We start from the raw sequence: 21,266 nt of genomic DNA, 5'->3' as shown, positions 1-21,266 counted from the left end.
TTTCAGCACGCAGAAAATCAAATTGCGTGAAAGAGGTTGAAAAACTCCAGGAAAAGCGTGAAAAGCGGCGAATACAGCAACAAGAGATGAGAGAAAAAAGAGCTCAGGTTTGCAGTCATTTCTTACACAAAATGCTTTCTTTATGCACCCATACCCTGAGCTTCAAAATAGGTAGATTTTACTTTTATGTGTATTTTCTTTTTATCCACAGTATGTCACTTATGCACCAGGTGATTGGCAGCGGTCGATTCATTATATTCAGATGGTAAAAGATGCTGTGTTGCTCATGCAATCTCTTGGAACATTTTCTCTCCTGACCTCCTACCAGAAATTTCTATAGTCCCCATATTAGATCTTAGTAAAATAAACAGGAAAATGGTGAGGAAGATTCATGTGATCTGCATATTCAGAATTTCTGTTAGTTAACTTTGTAAAACCATTTATATAATGTCTTTCTTAATAATGAAGTGGCCCTGTGCTTTAAAAATCAAGAAAATTCCAGGTCCATGTCTCCTGAGTTAGCTGATCTCAACTGGGTAGCATTAGGATCCCATGATTGGCCTTGTTATCCCTGATATAGGACGGGGAAAATGACCTTGGCCCTACCTCTAATTATAGTCTAATATCCAGATGGAAGTGTTTTGAATGCATAATTTCCTCTGATGTTCCACAGGCTATCACTGAATACTGATATATGCTGAGCAGGAATGTGCAAAGAATGGCAATTTGGGTAAAATGCTATAGGACATTTGGTATCCCTAAAATTAAACCGATGATTTGCTGCTGTGATAAGGGTGAAATGAGATTAAGTATTAATACCCTCAATTTTTATTTTTGTTTCCCCACAATTTACTCTTGTGACTCTAATTCTGTAACTTGTCAGTTTGATGCAGATTTTTCTCATTAGCTTTGACTCCTTTCAAAGCAGGTAATGTTGAGAATTATTGGGATGTAACTGGTTTGTTAGACAATAATTTGTCACTCCAATACCTTAAACGGTTTATTGAGTCCACTTTTTGCAAATGGTTTTCTGGAAAATGTTTTCTTATGTATTTTGACTCTCATGTATTGAAGCATAAGATTTGGAAAACCAAAGTTACTAATGCAAATTATCATCTTCTACTTAACGTAATCTAGTTATTATGTATGCTTACTTCATTAATTGTGCATTTAATATAATAGGACGTTGACTCTACAAATCCAAACTGGGAAATTATGTGCATGATAAGAGAATTTAGATCAAGTCTTGACTATCGACCTCTTACAGCTGCTGATCCAGTAAGTTACAAGTTTAAGCAAGTAGACTGTACTCTACTGATACCACAGCAGTTTATTTAGTGTTACTTTTAATGATTAAATATTATTCAAAGTAGATTTAGGTATATTTTATTTTGAAAGTTGCACAATATCCGCGAGTAGTGTATGTTTTTATGTTATCAGAAAGTAATGTTCACATTTTTACATCCTTCTATGCTGTTGTGCAGTTTTACCAAATCATTTTTTAGTAACTTTTGGTGTTAATTTTTTTTTTAAAAGTGAAGAAAAGTTTGTTTGACTTTTGCAGAGGCAGTTTGGTACTTCAGAGTAAAATGCTTATTTAAAGACTGACTTTAGTTGCTTCAGTTTGTACTTTCATATGTGATCATATTTCGTTATATGATTATAAGGCATCTGATTATGAGGAAACCTAACTCATGGGGGTATAAAGAACCTTAAACTTACATTATTTAAAAATAAAATGCAATGTGCCTTTTTTTTTTTGTTAGCTTCAAACTCTACATGCATTTCCTGTAGCTTTGCAATAATTTAACGTAGCATTACAGATGGTAGCCACAGTTACATGTTATATACCAATGAGCCTACTGAAGATTTTATGTTGAAGTGGTTCTAAGCGACTATATTGGTTAAGTTTACAGTTGGCCTGGAAGCATTTTTAAAATTTATTTGGAAGATGTGGGAGTCACTGGCTAGGCCAACATTTGTACGTTTGTTGCCCATCCCTAATTGCACTTGAGAAGGTGGTGGTGAGCTGCCTTTTGAACTGCTGCAGTCCATGTGGTTTAGGTACACCCATAGTGCTGTTAGAAAGGGAGCTCCAGAATTTCGACCCAGCAACAGTGAAGGAATGGCAGTATAGTCCAAAGTCAAGACGGCCTGGGACTTGGAGGGGAACTGCAGGTGGTGGTGTTCCCATGTGTCTGCTGCCCTTGTTCTCCTAGGTTGTAGAGAGAGTGGGTTTAGAAGGTGCTTCAAAGAAGCATTAGTGAATTGCTGCAATGGATCTTGTATGTGGTACATACTACTTGCCACTGCACATCAGTGATGGGGGGAGTGAATGTTTAAGGTGGTGGATGGGGTGCCAAACAAGCGGGCTGCTTTGGCCTGGATGATGTTGAGTTTCTTCAGTGTTGTTGGAACTGCACCCATCCAGACAAGTGGGGAATGTTCCAAAACTCTGTCGATTTGTGCCCTGTAGGCAGGCTTTGGGGAGTCAGTGGGTGAGTTACTCAACACAGAATTTCTAGCCTCTGACCTGGGCTGGTCCAGTTCAGTTTCTGGTCAACGATAACCCCTAGGATGTTGATAGTGGGGGATTCAGCAATGGTAATGCCATTGAATGTCAAGGGGAGATGGTCATTTCCTGATACTTGTGTGGCATGAATGTTATTGCATGCATGATTAGAACAGCTTGCGCTGCAACTGACACTTTGTTTTCCTTTTAGATCGATGAGCAACGAATATGTGTTTGTGTAAGAAAACGACCGCTAAACAAAAAAGGTAAAATAATTTTTAGTTAATTTTATTTTTAATCTGCAAATTGATCCGATTATTTTATCCAAACTCTAACTGATCTCTAATCAAAATATCCCTAACATAAACGACAGTACTGGAAAAAGTTATGCAGTACATGCAACTGACCCCATAAGTTAATAACACTTCTAAGTTTCGGAGTTTTCTTACTAGTTACTTCCTTGAGTTCAGTGCCACTGGTCACTGATACTGAGCTACCATCCTCTGCCTCTCACTCTCCCATGAAAAAAAGTGCCATAAATAGCCAATAATGAGTGAAGCATGGTCAAACCCAAGTCTGAAAAGAGAACCTTTTATTACAGGACATTTCACGTGCTATTACATGATGCTCTTGACTTTGATGAATGTTTCTTTCAGACTGATTCTACTCAGTATAAAACAGTGGTTATAAGAAACTCCTTCCTTTGCTAATGTGTGTCAAAAACAGCAAAGATGCATCTCCTCTGCTAAAACTCGATGGAAGACTGAACTCCGAAACATAGTTATTTACTTTCCAAATCAGTACTGGCCATTGACTAGGCTTTTACATATGAAGACTTAAGACTGACTTGTAAGCTACACACAATTGAAACTTACAATCCTGGTTGCTGATTAGAGTTGGCTGTCAAAGGATTCTGTTCTGCTTCCCCTTGAACCAGACTCAAACCGTCAATCAGTATAACTGTCAGTCAAACACTGCCACATGCGCACAATCCTCTGTGTAAAGTTTTGCAGTATAAATTGTCTGCACGTTATCTCGGAGCTTCTGAGCGTGCCACCCGATTTTAGAATCTGTGGAAATATTGGTGGATTTCAATCTGTAAATTCCCTTGAATCTTGAATATTATCTCCACTAAGCCTTCTCTTAAGAATAAACATTTTCAGGCTCTTGAAGCTCTCCTCTTGGCTCAAATGCCTTCAGCTAATCTCCAGTTTGGTTGACCTCTTTTTCCAATGCCTGGTTATTCATGCTGCACTATAGCAACAAAACTTGAGCACAGTTCTCCAGGTGTGACCTGAGCAGTGTCTTATACAGACATTATCAGATTCTAGGATTTGTGCTCTAGCTCTTTGGGTATGTATCTGAACATCCATAGAACCATAAAAGTTTACTATGTAGAAGAAGGCAACTCAGCTCATTATGTCTGTACCGGCTCAAAGTTATCCTTTGCCTTGCTGTCTTTCCATAGCACTGTATCTGCCTCTACTTCAAATGCTTTGCTCATCCGGTTGGTTAACCAGTTTTCTAATTGTGCTGTTTCATGTACTATGATTGAAATTTTGTAACAAGACTTTTGTGAAACGCCTTCAGTAATTTCTGAAAGTTGACATATTTTACTGCATTCCAAGATCAGGTTTTCATGCTATTGCCACCTTTTTAGAGTTCTCCATCTATTACTAGTATATTGCAGTCACTGATAACAGCTGCATCTGTTTTGGTTCACTTCTTCCATTGTACATATATTGAGTTTAAAATCCCTGTTTCTCTGAGGTTTACCTTGTGTTCATATTTAAAAAAAAAAAGAAATCAGTAGGGACCGCATAGAAAATGGGTAAATTTAGAGAAAATGGGTTTAAAAGCTTTATTAGAAATACCATCTTATTTATAGTGGAGTCATGAATTATACGTGGGATAATTTATTTGACAAAGACTTCCTGCTCATTCATCCTTGGAGGAAGTGGTTACGTATCGTTACATAGGATATACGGAACAGAAACAGGTCTTTTGGCCCAGTCAGTCCATTCAGGTATTTATGGTCCACTCAAACCTCAATCCATCATTACTATCTAATCCTTGCTCCCTAAAGCTTGTACCACTTCCCCTTAAATACATCTGTAATTGCTTCAACCACTTACCGTGGTAACGAGTTCCATGTTCTTCTAAATTCCCCATTGGATTTCTTGCTGATTATTTTATATTAATGGCCTCTAGTTATACTCTTCACCACCAGAGGAGATATTTTCTCTGTATGAACTCTATAAACACTGTTCATAACTTTAAACACCTCCATGAGGTCACCCCTCAGCCACCTTTTTTCAAGTGAAAAGAGACCCAGCTTGTCAATCTTTTCCTGATATATGTTCTCATGGATTTCTAGTCTCATTCTTGTAAATCTTCTCTGCCCCCTCTCCAGTACCTCTATATTCTTTTTATAATATCAATACTCTTAAGTGTGAACTAACCAAGGCTCGATAGCATAACTTAAGATAAAAACAAAATACCGTGGGTGCTGAAAATCTGAAATAAAAATAGAAAAGCTCAGGTCTGGCAGCATCTGAGGAGAGAGAAAAATAGTTAACATTTCAAGTCCAATATTACTCATCAGAATGATAGTGTCGCTTCCCTACTACTTAATTTTATCTTTCTAGAAATGAAGCCTTGTGCTTGGTTTGCCTTTTTTATGCAAACTTCTTAACCCATGGTGCAACTTTTGGCGACTTGGTGTAGTTGTACTCTGAGATCCCTTTGTTCCTCCCTATGTACTGCGTCCCATCTCATAAGAACGTAAGAACTAGAAGCAGGAGTAGGCAATTCAGCCCCTCGAGCCTGCCCCGCCATTCAATACAATCATGGCTGATCTCGTTTCAGCCTCAACTCCAATTTCCCCATAACCTTTCAACCTGTTACTAATTAAAAATCTGTCTATCTCCTCCTTAAATTTATTCAGCGTCCCGGCATCCACTGCACTCTGAGGTATTGAATTCCACAGATTCACGATCCTTTGAGAAAAGTAATTCTTCCTCATCTCTGATTTAAATCTACCACCTCTTAGCCTAAAACTATGGCCTCTCGTTCTAGAATGCCCCACAAGGGGAAACATCCACTCCACATCTACTTTGTCTATCCCCTTTAGCATCTTATATACCTCAATTAGATCTCCTCTCATCCTTCTAAACTGTAGCAAGTATAGGCCTAAACTGCTCAAACTCTCCTCATAAGACAAGCCCCGCATCTCTGGAATGAATCTAGTGAACCTCCTCTGAACTGCCTCCAATGCACTACATCTTTTCTCAAGGGGACCAAAACTCTGCACAGTACTCCAGGTGTGGTCTCACCAATGCCTTGTACAGTTGCAACAAAACTTTATTCCTTTAGCAATAAATGCCAAAATTCCATTTGCCTTCCTTATTGCCTGCTATACCTGCATACTAGCTTTCTGCGATTCATGCACGATGACACCCAGATCCCTCTGCACCGAAGCGTTCTGAAGTATCTCTCCATTTAAATGATAAGTCGCCTTTTTATTCTTCTGACCAAAATGGATAACCTCATACTTATCCATCTGCCGAATTTTGGCCCATTCACCTAACCTGCCCATATCCATTTGTAAATTTCTTATTTCTTCACTGCAACTTACTTTCCCACCTATTTTGGTGTCACCTGCAAATTTGGCTATAGTACCCTCTATTCCTGAATCTAAGTCATTAATATAGATTGTAAATAGTTGGGGCTCAAGGAATGAATCCTGTGGCACCCCACGAGTTACAGCTTGCCATCCAGAAAAAGACCCATTTATCCTGACTCTGTTTTCTGTTTGTTAGCCAATCCTCTATCCAAGCTAATTTATTACCCCTAACTCCGTGTGAACTTATCTTGAGGATCTTTTGTGTGGCACCTTATCAAAGGCCTTCTGAAAGTCCAGATATGCTACTTCTACAGGATCCGCATTATCCACTTTGCTTGTCACATCTTCAGAGAACTCTAGCAAATTAGTCAAAAACGATTTACTTTTCATAACACCATGCTGACTCTGATGGATTGCATTTTGACTTTCCAAATGCCCCATTACTACTTCCTTAATAGATTCCAACAATTTCCCAACAACAGACGTTAAACTAACTGGTCTATAGTTTCCTACTTTCTGCCTCCCACCCTTTTTGAACAAGGGCATTATATTAGCATTTTTCTAATCCACTTTCCAGAATCCAGGGAATTTTGGAATATTATAGTTAATACATCCACTATCTCCGCTGCCACTTCCTTTTATGTATGTAGGCCATCGGGCTCTGGGGACTTGTCACCCTTTAATCCCAATAGTTTGCTCAGTACATTTTCTCTAGTGATGGTGATTGTTCTAAGTTCTCCCTTCTCTATACTCTGCACCATCTGTTACCATTGGGGTGGTACTCGTGTCCTCCACCATGAAAACTGAGGCAAAATATTGACTAAGCGTCTCTGCCATTTCTGCGTTCTCCACTATTAACTCCCCAGTCTCATCCTCCAAGGGAGCAACATTCACTTTAGCTACTCTCTTTCCTTTTATATACTTGTAGAAGTTTTTGCTATCAGTTTTTACATTTTGCACTAGTTTTCTTTCATAATTTACCTTTGCTCTTTTTATAACTTTTTTGGTGACCTTTTGTTGATCTTTAAAAGTTTCCCAATCTTCCAACCTGCCACTGACCTTTTGCAATTTTGTATGCCTTAGTTTTTGCCTTTATGTTATCTTTAACTTCATTGCTTAGCCATGGATGCTTTTTCCCCCTCTTACCATCTTTCGTCCTCTTTGGAATATATTTTACTTGGGAGGAATTGAATATCTCCTCAAATATCTGCCACTGTTCATAAACTGTCCTACCTTGTAGCCTTCCTGCCCAGTGCACTAGGGCCAATTCTGCCCTCATGCCTATGTAGTTACCTTTGTTTAACTCCAGAACACTAGTGTGGGACTCAAGTTTCTCACTCTCAAACCAAACTTGGAATTCTAACATGGTATGATCACTCTTCCCTTGAGGATCCTTTACTATGAGATCATTAATTAATCCCACTTCATTACACAAAACCAAACCCAGAATAGCCTGCTCCCTGGTTGGTTCCACAAAATATTGTTCCGACAAACAATCTCTAATACACTCTCTGAACTCTCCCTCAAGGCTACCCTTAGTCCAGTCTATATGCATATTAAAAGCACCCATGATTATTGCTGTGCCTTTCTTACATGCTCCCAGTATTCCTGGTTTTAAACTGTGCCTGGCTGCTGAACTACTGTTTAGGGACCTATAGATTATTCCCACCAGGGACTTGTTTCCCTTGCTATTTCTTATTTCTACTCAGACTGACTCTACGTCTTGCTCTCCAGTGCCTATATCATTCCTCACTTTAGCACTGATCTCTTCCTTTACTAACACAGCTACACCACTTCCTTTTCCTTCCTGCCTATCCTTCCGAAACACTGAGTACCCTTGGATATTCAACTCCCAAACCTGTTCTCCCTGTAACCACATCTCAGTAATCGCCACCAAATCATTCTTATTCATCTCTATTTGTGCTGTTAACTCATTAGTTTTATTATGAATGCTACGCACATTCAGATACAAAGCCTTTAAGTTTGCCCTATTGTCAAGTTTCCCTTACATGATTCTTTGGTGCAATATAACTGAAGAAGTTACACTCTCCGTTCCCACAGTGACCACAGAGACTCAAGTTTCCTTTAACCTGTTTTATTCAAACATATGCAAGGGAGCCGCAATCATTCCTAAGAATGAAGACCCAGCTCCCAGATTGATTGCAATTCATTACTTTTGTACTTGTTCTTATCATAATACATTTGAGTACATTTGAATATATCCAATCGGTTACCGACACACCGGTCCCATGCTAACTCTATCCTATTGACTACATAAATATGTGATTTTGCTAACCAATTATTCTAAAGGATGTATACATAATTATCCAATCAAATTTAAAATACATACACAAAGACCTTGGTTCCCACAACTCAAGACTGTGTTTCATCTTTGTCCATTGTATGTCTTCCCATATCTAAGCTAAAGCCATCTGCCCCTTCCCTTTGTGAGAGGGGAGTACACTTAATCTAATTTATGTCATACATTTGTCTCCAGTCTGAATCTTAAGGCTATGCAATGTTCATCTAGTAATCTTCAACTCTTAATATATTTAGCAGCCATGTCTGCCTGGAGATTTTAAGGATTTTTCAGTAAATTCTTATGTATTCTCTTTTAGCATTTTTAATTTCCCCCTAACACACACACTGTCCCTCCCTTTTACTTTTTGGTAACAATCAGCCTCGTCACTAATCTGCACTCTTACCCTCTCCTTAAACTTTGATTTTTATATTTCCATGCAACTGAACCCTCCCCCCACTATTTAGTTTCTTTCTGCAACCCTAATTATGCAATTTGCCAAGACTGGTCCCAGACTGATTCAAATGGAGCCCATCCGAATGGAATAGCTCCCTCTTTCCGCAGTACTAGTGCCAATGCCCATGAATTCTCCCACACCAATCTTTGAGCCATGCATTTACCTCTTTAATCTTATTGACCTTGTGCCAATTAGCTGGTGGCTCACGTAGTAATCCAGAGATTATTACCTTTTTGGTTCTGCTTTTTAATTTAGCCCCTAGCTGCTTGTATTCCCTCAGCAGAACCTCTTTCCTCGTTCTAACTACATCATTGGTACCCACGTGGACCACAACAACTGGATCTTTCCCCTCCCACTCTAAGTTCCTCTACAGCCCAGAGGAGATATCCTTAAGCCTGGCACCAGATAGGCAACACAGTCTTTGGGACTCTTGATCCTGGCTACAGAGAGCAGTATTTATTCCTCTAACTATACTATCCCCAATTACAACTACATTTCTCTTTTCTTCCCCAACTTGAATGGCTCCCTGCACCACGGTGCTATGGTCAGTTTGCTCATCCTCCCTACAGTCCCTGCTCTTGTCCACACAAGGAGCAAGAATCCCAAACCTGTTGGATAAGGGCTGAGGCTCCTGCAGTGTTACTTCCTGGATTCCTCTACCTGCCTCACTCATAATCACACCTCCTGTCCCTGACCACTGGCCAAATTTAAGGTAGCTAATCTAAGGGGTGTGACTGTCTCCTGAAACACAATGTCCAGGTAACCCTCCCCCTCCCTGATGTGCCGCAGTGTCCGAAACTCAGACTCCAGCTCATCAGCTCTGAGCCGGAGTTCTTCGAGCAATCACCATTTGCTACAGTTGTGGTCACTAGGAACCACAATGGGGTTCACCAGCTCCCATATATGCAGCTACAACACATCGCCTGGCCCTTCATCTCTGCTTTATTTAATTAGTTTTTCAATTTGTTTTTAAATTTCCTACTGGTCTTTAGTCTATCAATCTATAAAGCATTTCTCCTATTTATCTTTAATCTGAAAGCAAGTTAGAATAGAGATCAAAGTACACTTTTTCAAATCAACTGGAACTCGATCTCTCTGCTGAGTTGAAGCTAAAGTGTTAGGCCTCTGATCCTGGGCTCCAGTAGTCACCTTTAATCTGAAATCAACTTAGAATAGGTAGTTCAAACTAGCAGTTACTTACCAACCAATGAACTAACAGTTTTCCTGTGATGTCGCTCTTTGTTTTTTTCACTCGGCGACTGACTGCCGAGGACACTCATCCCAGACTGCTTCACGGCGACGGTGACGGCTGAGGACACTCTTCCCAGACTCATTTTTTTATGTTCTTGTGAAACATATCCCCTCATGTGACTCTGTCATTAATATTATTAATGAAAAATTAAAGTTTTATTAATTTTTATTTGCTTTTAGAAACCTCATCCCGCCCTTGGATGAGGTTTCCAAAAAAGTGCAAAGGCTGCTTGGCGTTATCGCCTGCCTGCTAGTCATAAGGTTGGACGGGCAGCGAAAAATTTATTTTAATTAATTTTTCAACGGCCGTAATAGGCCTCTTAATTGTCGGTGGGCATGCTGCCGATTCCAGCGCTATTGTCTTCACTATTTCTGACTCCTACATCATGAGAGCTATCTTTTCTGTGGTCAGTATTTCCCAGAGATGCTATTACTTATATTTATTTTATTTTTTCTGGGCATTAACTAATGCCAGATCAAGATAGACATTGTATCTACCAACTATGACTCCAACCAAATGGATTCTCCTAATTTTTATTGCCTTGATTGAAATTTATCATTAAAATCACTTCCTTGTTATTACATACTCTTTCTCTCATTTCATAGAAAAAGTTGTACTATCACATTCTGATCTGCTGTCCTTTAGCATGTCCCACTGTTAGTTCACATTTTGTAACTCCTTTATTTAAAAAAGGGGGGAGACAGGAAGCAAGAAACTACAGGCTAGTTAGCTTAACATCTGTCATAGGGAAAATGTTAGAAGCTATTATTAAAGACCTTCCAGCAGGGCACTTAGAAAAATTCAAGGCAGTCAGGCAGAGTCAGCATGGTTTTGTAAAATCATGTTTAGCTAATTTATTGAAGTTCTTTGAAGAAGTAACATGTGCCGTGGATAAAGGGGAACTGACTGATGTACTGTATCTAGATTTCCAGAGGGCATTTGATAAGGTGCCATATCAAAGGTTATTGCTGAAAATAAAAGCTCATGGAGTAGAGGGTAACATATTGGCATGGGTAGAAGATTGGCTGGCTAACAAAGCATTGTAGGTATAAATGTATCATTTTCCGGTTGGCAGGATGTAACAAGTGGTGTGCCACAGGGTTTAGTGCTGGGGCCTTGACTTTTACAATCTAAATAAATAACTTGGATGAAGAGACTTCAGTTTTGCTTGCGAAATTTGCTGATGACACAAAGATAGTAAAGTTGCGAAGATAGTAAAGAGAGTAAGTTGTGAAGAGGACATAAGGAGGCTAGAAAGAGATATAAGTAGGTTAAGTGAGTTGGCAAAGACCTGGCAAATGGAGTATGCTGTGGGGAAATGTGAGGTTGTCCATTTTGGCAGGAAGAATATAAAAGCATATTATCTACATGGTAAAAGATTGCAGAGCTCTGAGATGCAGAGGGATCTGGGCGTCCTAGTGCATGAATCTCAAAAGGCTAGTGTGCAAGTAGAGCAAATAATTATGAACGCTAATAGAATGCGAGGGGAATTGAAGTGGGGAGGCTATGCTGCAGTCAAACAGGACATTGGTGAGACCAGGTATAGAATACTGTGTACAGTATTGGCCTCCTTATTTAAGGAAGGATGTAAATGCATTGGAAGCAATTCAAAGAAGGTTTACTAAACTAATATTGGAAATGGGAAGGTTGACTTGAAGAAAGGTTGGACAGGCTAGGCTTGTATCCGCTGGAGTTTATTAGGGTAAGAGGCAACTTGAATGAAACCTTTAAGATCCTGAGGGGCCTTGACAGGGTGGATGTGTAAAGGATGTTTCCTCTTGTGAGAGAATCTAGAACTAGGGGGTCACTGTTTAAAAACATTTAAGACAGATGAGATTTTTTTCTCTGAAGGTTTTGCGTCTTTGGAACTCTGCTCTTATTGCCTTTTGAGGAAGAGAGTCTTTGAATATTTTTAAGGCGGAGGTAGATAGATTCTCTTGATAAGCAAGGAAGTGAAAGATTATCGTGGGTAGGCAGCAACGTGGAGTTCAGATTACAATCAAATTAGCCATGATCTTATTGAATGGCGGAGCAGGCTCAAAGGGCCAAATGGCCTCCTCCTGCTCTTCCTTCGTATGTTTGTATGTTAGGCATTTCTAATGCTAAGAGATTAGTTGATGTTGTAATTTTCCATCTCCCACAGCATCAACTTTTATTTATTCCTAATTAGTATCTGATATCTGTTAATATAATCAGTATTTTTTAACCAATCTCAACACAGGTGGTTTTGCTTCCTATGGCTTTACTTTGTATTTGTCTCCTGGTGTAGCAATGCTGTTGCTGATTTGTATTCTCCATGGGGCTGCAACCACTTTTTTGTGCTCACTGGGCTGAAAGGTGTATTCATGTTACTAGATCTCTATGTTCTCTGTATCTGCTGTGACTCTGTTAGTGGCACTCTTGCCTCTTAAGTTACAACGTTCCAGGTTTGCTCTTGGACTTGAGCACTAAAATCGCGGCTGATACTCCAGTCTGCCCCCTCAGACAGATGCCAAAAATTCTGTGGCACTATTTCAAAGGAGAGCAGGAAAGTTAACCCCATTGCCCTGGTCAATATTTATTCCTCAGTCAAAACCGATTACCATACAAACATGTGAATTAGGAGCAGGAGTGGACCATTCTGCTCCTCGAGCCTGCTGCATCATTCAGTAAGACCATGGCTGAGTTGTGCCCTCAACTCCACATTCCCACTTACCCCCAATAACCTTTGACTCCTATGTTATTTGAGTCTATTTATCTCTGCCTTATCCGGTCACCATCACATTGTTGCTTGTGGGAACCAGCTGTGCAAAAATTGACTGCTTTGTTTCCTACATTACAACAGTGACTATACTCTGAGCTCTTTGAGTGTTTCTGGTGGTTGTTTTCATTACCCCATACTACCAGCCACTCTCTTTTTGGTGACGTTTTGCTCCTTTGTCAAATGCTGGAAGTAAACTAGAGAACGTTATATGTATTCTCCACCTGGGTTTTGACACAATCCTAATAAACCTGGCTTTAAGGCCCTTATATTATTTCTCACCATGTCATTTACCTTTTGTGGCATATTACTATAGGGTTGTTTTTTATCTATTCCCTTCAGCATCACTTCTAACCTTGCCTCAGTATGTACAGGTCTAGCTCCAGGTAAACAGCTCACAAATGTAAGTATTGTACTTATGATTCACATGGCTATCCACCTGTGAGCAAAGACTCACCTGCAAAATGATCTCTTTTGGCCAGCAACCTTTTTCCAGACTGCCCTCTGGTTTTAAGAATGTTTTTTTTTTTGGGAGGTTTTACTTTCTGCAATGTTAGTATCTGATATCTGTTAATATAATCTCTAGGTCTTTTTTTAACCAATCTTAACACAGACAGCTTTGCTTCCTTTGGTTTGCTCTGTATTTGTCTCCTGTTGTAACAGTGATGTTGCTGATATGTATTCTTCGGTTCCCGTTCCTGAAGATTTAATGCTATGCATGCCATAAACACTTACTATTTGCCTGCCTTTGTAAGATCCTGTATCTTGCTCTACAAGGTCACTGATTACTAGACAGTTTTTGCAACTCTTCACCCCTCTTGTATCAATGTTTCTCATTCATGAATAATTGCAATCTTGCTATGTTATCTCAATCAATGTTTGATTGTCTTCAATCTTCTGAGGGCTATCAGTGGGATAATTATCTCAGTGTACTATGTCCCTTGCTTCATACCTAAGTAGAAATGAAAGCCTAATGTTTGGTGCTGTATTTTTTTTAAAGTAGCCTTACCTGCAGGGCCTAAAAATGATCCAGGTCCACATTTTCTTCTAAAGAAAAAACAGGTTGCATTGCATATGTTTCTTTTCTTGAGTCTCTGCATCTGATTTTGCAAGACAATAGATATTTTAAATTAGAGGGAATTAATTTTCACAACCAGTTGGGATTCACCACCCCCAAAAAAAGACCCTATTCATTTGACCCCTCAATTGATATAATTGTAATTGCTTCCCACTGTAGCAGATGCTCACTAAGTTTCCATCCCCGTGTGCCTTTTGCCCACAAATTCTACCAAATCTGCACTTGATCAGATGGGTCCATCTCTTCTATCACATTTTCTTCCACATAAAGATCATCACTGCCATTTTTTTTCTATGTCTGTCAAGTAACATGTATCCCTTTGTTTGCCAACCCGTGCTGTTGTTGAACCAAGTCTCAGTAATGTCAATGATATTGTAGCCTACCTCTCCAGCAAATACGTATAGTTCTCCCATTTTATTTCCAGGACTCCTAGCATTCTTAAGTGAAACTTGAAGCCAACCATTAACTCACATCTTACAGATGTTTGTTTATTTTGTCATTATTTCACTGTACTGCCATTGCCTATTTACCTGCTATATTAGTGTCTGGACTTCTATTATTCCTGTTTGGCCTGTAGCATAATATATAACTTCTACTTTCCCATGGTATGGCATTGGAAATAATCCAGAGAAGTTGAGGCCCCAGAATGGATCCCAGGGACACTCTGATTGTCAAATCCTGCCTAACTAAGAATGTTCTCTTTATCCCCATCTGCCTTCTGCCTCCTCAACTAATTACTGATCCGTGTCACAAGGTTGCATATAATTTTGTGGTGGTGTTTGCTGTGAAATAAATACTGCATGATAAGTGTAGCATACAAGTAACAGCTGGCTATTTTGGATCTTTAATAAATATTGTAGTGATTATTTGTAGTTCTGTAGTTGCTAATGGAAGTGATATAAAATTATATGCTCACATTCCCTCTTCCAGAAACTATGCCCTTCAGAGCATTAAGACGCAACTGGAGGCAACAGGCATTAAGGAACCAGGAGGCAGGCAGAACCCCACCAGGTAGCAGACAGGAACTAACAAGGTAGCAGGAAAATGAAAGATAGTAGATAGAAAAATGGCAGTTTTTGAAAGGAGCCATGTTATACTCCAAATATCCAGTTTATTGTAATTTTGGAAATGGGGCAACCAGGAAGTTGCCATGGTGGTATAACACTTCATGATATGTTGATATGACATTGCTGAAAGTTTCATGTGCATAGTGAAATTTCTTCCAAAACTGCCCACAGAAAGATTTTTTCTCTCATTTTTGAATTGTTTTAGACTTTCTTGCGCATTATGTTATTGTCTGCCATTTAATTTTCTATCAAGTGTTCCTTACAAAACTATGCTTCCATTGATTTGGGATTCCTGATCCCCTTCTAGTTATTGACTGAGCATAGATGACTTTTCATTCTCTGGCGATAACTGGAACTGAGCTTGACTTCTCTCTCAGAATTAGCCATATCTCCATATTGACACATTCCCAGGGAAAATTGTGGATATGTTCACTTTAAGATACTTCTTTGTAAAACGTTTTGACAATTACTGATGACAACTAATTGCATTTTATATAGGCCTTTTAACATAGTAAAACATCCAAATGCACTTTGCAGAAGTGTAGTCAAACAAAAATTTGACACCAAATCAAAGAAGACATTAGGACAGGTGACCAAATGCCTAGCTAAAGAAGTTTTAAGCACAATCTTAAAGGGAGGCAAAAAAGGTGTTTAGATTTAGGGGGTGGAATTCCAGAGTTTGGGGCCTACATGACTGAAGACACAGCTGCCAATGGTGGAGTGATGGAATTGAGGGTTTGACAAGAGGCCAAAGTTGGAGGAATGGAGAGTTCTTGGAGGATTGTAGGGCTGGAGGAGGTCAGAGTGAAAGGAAGGGGGAAGGCCATGGAGGAATTTGAACATGAGGATGAGAATTTTAAAAATCAAAGCTGACTGAGTGCCATTGTAGATAAGCAAGCACTGGGTGAATGGGGTTGATAAGAGAATGGGGTGAAAGACTTACATTTATATATCACAACCTCTAAATGTCTCAAAGTGTTTTACGGCTAGTGAAGTACTTTTGAACTGTGTTAATGTAGGAGTAGGCAGTTTGGGTTGCTGTTCATAAGAATACTGATGGAGGAACAGAAGAAAGCTGTGGTTCATCTCAGAGGGACAATGAGAGTAGAGTAGGAAGATTAAGGAATAGTGAAGGGTGGGGATAGGACTTTTGGAGGCAAAGTGCCAGAGAGAATTAAAGTAAGTGTGACTGGGAAGCAGGACAGTGAGGAGACAGGAGAGAAGGGCACAGCTGGGGTAGAGAGAAGCAAAAGGACATGGAAGTAATGATCCTGGGTCTGGAGTGGCAGCCAAACTGTGCATGCAGATAGACACAGGGACCCTTAAGTTGCACAGGCATGGCAAAGATCAGGATAGACATGCTCTATATTTGTAAGTGGAGAATATGTACAAGGCATAATAGGTCTAAAGTTATACAGAGATTCTGTGGTGAGATGAAGGATGGGATTTTCTGGCCCTAGCTGCTGCCTGGATAGTCTGGTCCCGCCGAAAGTTTGTGGACTTTTAGCTGGGCCACCGAATCTCCCACGGAAAATCCTGGCCGAAGTTGAATTGTAAATGAGGTGGAATCAATTTGAAACTCCTGATGACCAGGTGTGGAGGGCATGTGAGTCCAGGAGATGTTTGGGGGCAGAGTTTCAGTGAATACAAAGCTTGAAATATTTCCATGGAAAATGGAGAGCCAAGAAGCTGGGTAGAAGCTACCATAAACCAATATAGCTGATCTAGAGGTACATTGGAGATGAGTAATGGCCTTGGTGATTGATATAGCAATTGATCCAATAGATTGATATTGCAATAGATCAGCTGTACTGGCTTATGGTAGCTTCTACCCAGCTTCTTGGCTCTCCATTTTCCATGGAAATATTTCAAGCTTTGCATTCCATAAGACCATAAGACATAGGAGCAGAAATTAGGCCATTTGACCCATCGAGTCTGCTCCGCCATTCAATCATGGCTGATAAGTTTCTCAACCCCATTCTCCCGCCTTCTCCCCGTAAGCTTTGATCTCCTTACAGATCAAGAATCTATCTATCTCAGCCTTAAATACACTCAATGACCTGGCCTCCACAGCCTTCTGTGGCAATGAATTCCATAGATTCACCACTTCTGGCTAAAGAAGTTTCTCCTCATCTCTGTTCTAAAAGGTCTTCCCTTTACTCTGAGGCTTGCCCTCGGGTCCTAGTCTCTCCTACTAATGGAAATATCTTCCGCACGTCCACTCTATCCAGGCCTTTCAGTATTCTGTAAGTTTCAATCAGATCCCCCCTCATCCTTCTAATCTCCATCGAGTATAGACCCAGAGTCCTTAAATGTTCCTCATATGTTAAGCCTTTCATTCCTGGGATAATTCTCATGAACCTCCTCTGGACCCTCTCCAGGGCCAGCACATCCTTCCTGAGATACAGGGCCCAAAATTGCTCACAATATTCTAAATGTGGTCTGACCAGAGTCTTATAAAGCCTCAGCAGCATATCCCCGCTTTTATATTCTAGTCCTCTTGAAATAAATGCCAACATTGCATTTGCCTTCCTAACTACCACGTCAATTTGCAAGTTAACCTTAAGAGAATCCTGGACTAGGACTCCCAAGTCCCTTTGCACTCCAGACTTCTGAATTCTCTCCCCATTTAGAAAATAGTCTATGCCTCTATTCTTCCTACCAAAGTGCATGACCTCACACTTGCCCACGTTGTATTCCATCTTCCACTTCTTTGCCCATACTCCTAACCTGTCCAAATACTACTGCAGCCTCCCCGCCTCCTCAATACTACCTGTCCCTCCACCTATCTTTGTATCATCTGCAAACTTAGCCAGGATGCCCTCAGTTCCTTTATCTAGATCATTAATATATAAAGTGAAAATTTGTGGTCCCAACACTGACCCCTGTGGAACTCCACTAGTCACCGGCCGCCATCCTGAGAAGGACTCCTTTATCCCCACTCTCTGCCTCCTGCCAGACAGCCAATCTTCTATCCATGCTAGTACCTTGCCTCTAACACCATGGGCTCTTATCTTACTGAGCAGCCTCCTGTGTGGCACCTTGTCAAACCCTTCTGGAAGTCCAAGGAGATAACATCCATTGGCTTTTCTTTGTCTAACCTACTCGTTACCACCTCAAAGAATTCTAACAGATTTGTCAGGCATGACCTCCCCTTGTTGAAACCATGCTGACTTTGCCTGATTTTACCATGCACTTCCAAGTATTCTGAAATCTCATCCTTAATAATGGACTCTAAAATCTTACCAACGACCGAGGTCAGGCTAATCGGCCTGTAATTTCCGGTCTTTTGCCTCACTCCCTTCTTAAACATTAGCGATTTTCCAGTCCTCTGGGACCCTCCCTGACTCCAGTGATTCCTGAAAGATCACCACTAACGCCTCCACTATCTCTTCAGCTATCTCCTTCAGAACTCTGGGGTGCAATCCATCTGGTCCAAGTGATTTTATCCACCTTCAGACCTTTCAGTTTTCCTAGCACCTTCTCCTTGGTAATGGCCACCATACTCACCTCTGCCCCCCAACTCTCTTGAACTTTGGGGATGTTACTCGTGTCTTCCACTGTGAAGACTGATGCAAAGTACCTATTCAGTTCCTCCGCCATTTCTTTGTTCCCCATTACTACTTCTCCAGTGTCATTTTCCAGCGGCCCAATGTCCACTTTTGCCTCTCTCTTACCCTTTATATATCTAAAAAAAACTCTTGCAATCTTCTTTTATATTATTGGCTAGTTTACCCTCATATTTAATCTTCTCCCTCCTTATTTCTTTTTTAATTGTCCTCTGTTGTTCTTTGTAGGCTTCCCAATCCCCTGGTTTCCCACTGCTCTTCGTCGCATTGTATTCTTTCTCTTTAGCTTTTATGCTGTCCCTGATTTCCCTTGTCAGCCATTGTTGCCTCGTCCTCCCTTTAGTATGCTTCTTCTTCCTAGGGATGAATTTTTGCTGTGTCTCCCAAATTACTCCCAGAAACTCCTGCCATTGCTGTTCCACTGTCTTTCCTGCTAGGCTCATCTCCCAGTCAATTCTGGCCAGCTCCTCCCTCATGCCTCTGTAGTTGCGTTTATTCAACTGGAGTACTGTTACATCTGATTCCAGCTTTTTCCTCAAATTGCAGGGTAAATTCATATTATGGTCACTTACTCCTATGGTCACCTTAAGCTCCCTTATCGAATCTGCCTCATTACACATCACTAAATCTAGACTTGCCTGTTCCCTAGTGGGCTCTACCACAAGCTGCTCCAAAAAGCCATCTCATAGACATTCCACAAATTCCTTTTCTAGGGATCCACTACCAACCTGATTTTCCCAGTCTACCTGCATATTGAAATCCCCCATGATCACTGTAACCTTGCCTTTCTTACACACCTTTTCTATCTCCTGGTGTATCTTGTGCCCCACATCCTGACTACTGTCCGGAGGCCTGTACATAACTCCCATTATGGTTTTTTTACCTTTGCGGTTCCTCAACTCTACCTACGCAGGTTCTACATCATCTGATCCTACATCGTTTCTTGCTAGCAATTTAATTTCATTTCTTACTAACAAAGCAACCCCAACCCCTCTGCCAATCTGCCTATCTTTTCGATAGGATGTATATATTGCTTTAGCTCCCAGTCCTGATCCCCTTGCAGCCATGTCTCCGCATTCACAGAAACTCTGCCCCCAAACATCTCCTGGACTCACATGCCCTCCACACCCGGTCATCAGTCACCCAGTCAAACAACAACAAAGAGGTGAATGGAATCAGTGAAAATGGGAAGAAGGCAAGAAATAGCAAACAAAGATCTTTTGGCAGCAGTGGAACCAGCTGAAACAGTTCAGAGCTAGCTCAGCATAAGAGTTGAAATTTCCCAGCTAAGGTGCAAAAAACTAAAAATGCCACAGCAGGCTAGAAGCTAGAATCGAGAAGACCTAGCAGGAGCTATCTTGGAATGCTCTCTTTAAATAAGAATTGGGTCACCCGTGGTGAATTCAAGGGAAAACTTTCACTTTTGCTTTAAATCACTGCCTATGGCAACACAGACTAAGGCTGATTGTCTTTTTAGTTCATCACAGGCCCTCTTTAACTTCAATGAACATGGCCCTTTGTGCAACCTTGACGCGCTCAAATGTATCCAGCTGTGATGGTTTATTGGTATTTTTCATTCTGAGAAACTTTCTTTTACTCATACATTTTTTTATTTCTGTTTTCGACCACTGTTCTACCTCTCTATTCAAAAATAAAATATTGCAGGTGCTGAAAGTGGGAAATAAAAAACAGAATGCTGGAAATACTCATCAGGCCAGGCAGCATATTGGAGAGAAAACTAGTTGACATTTCAGGTTGATGATCACCCTTCAGTTCTCTGGCATGATTTCCCTTTTCAGAGTTTTAGAAATGCTAGGCACAGAATCTGTGATGTCTCCTGTAGCCTCCCAGTCATTTTCTCTTCTTTTCCCCCTTAACTTTCCAATCTCTATCTTTTTTGTCATTGTTCTTCATGCTTTCTTCATCTTTATTCCAGCTGTCTCCCTTTTCGTTCTTTGCTCTGGAAGCACTAAATGTTTTGGCACTAATTTCAGACTTGATTTAATCTTTCTGGTTATCAGAATTTCCACGGCTTTGTCTGGGGCTTGAGCTCCATACTGGAATTAATCATTTTTCAAATTAATGTTCAGTTTAATCTGATAAACCAGGAGCTGGTGTTTCTACTGGCAAATGAGATCAATTATCTCCTGTTTTTTTTTAAATCAATTGAGGTATATTTAACTTGTACTGTGCTGCATACTCACTAAAACAACTCCTGTATTCCTGCCTGGTTCCTGATCTTATATTTGTAACTTTCTCAGAAAAGAAGAAATTCAAAATATTATTCCAAATCAGCAGCTTCCCATATCATTGGTAGTTAACAATAAATGTCTGTGGTGATTGCTTTTACATAACCATTTGAGCATGTTGTAAAAGATTTTAGAAATTCAATTTCAAGATTCATACCTACCAGTGTGAGGTATTCTTACTGTTTATAAAATGCCTGTCTATCACAATTTATCTGCAACCTCAGCACCTGTATCTTTACTCATGTTTAGGTTATTTACTCGTAAGATCTATGTTAAGATGTGGTTCAGGCAACATTCAAAAAGTTGTTTATCTTGATTCAGGAGTTTAGGCTTCGTGACAAATATGAGAATTGAAGCCAAATTAGGAAGAACTGTTTGTATGATCTGAGTTTGCTGGTAGCAACTGGATGTTCACCAA

General features: G+C 40.2%; 1 protein-coding gene across 3 annotated transcripts in view; it reads left to right on the top strand.

The window, feature by feature from the left end:
- kif2a (kinesin family member 2A) overlaps nt 1–21,266 on the top strand; it is a 138,023-nt gene that overhangs the window by 51,240 nt on the left and 65,517 nt on the right. For 2 of the 3 annotated variants that reach the window (XM_041186254.1, XM_041186168.1), the window contains exons 6-9: nt 7–107; nt 212–265; nt 1,183–1,278; nt 2,724–2,778. In XM_041186254.1, the coding sequence (XP_041042188.1) occupies nt 7–107; nt 212–265; nt 1,183–1,278; nt 2,724–2,778 (306 nt within the window). The remainder of the gene's footprint in view (nt 1–6; nt 108–211; nt 266–1,182; nt 1,279–2,723; nt 2,779–21,266) is intronic. The other variant, XM_041186342.1, reaches the window with a different exon arrangement.

The sequence above is a fragment of the Carcharodon carcharias genome, chromosome 1 (genome assembly GCF_017639515.1).
Source record: "Carcharodon carcharias isolate sCarCar2 chromosome 1, sCarCar2.pri, whole genome shotgun sequence".
Lineage (NCBI taxonomy): Eukaryota > Metazoa > Chordata > Chondrichthyes > Lamniformes > Lamnidae > Carcharodon > Carcharodon carcharias.
The sequence above is the reverse complement of the archived record's forward strand: the minus strand, read 5'-3'. Positions and strand labels throughout refer to the sequence as shown.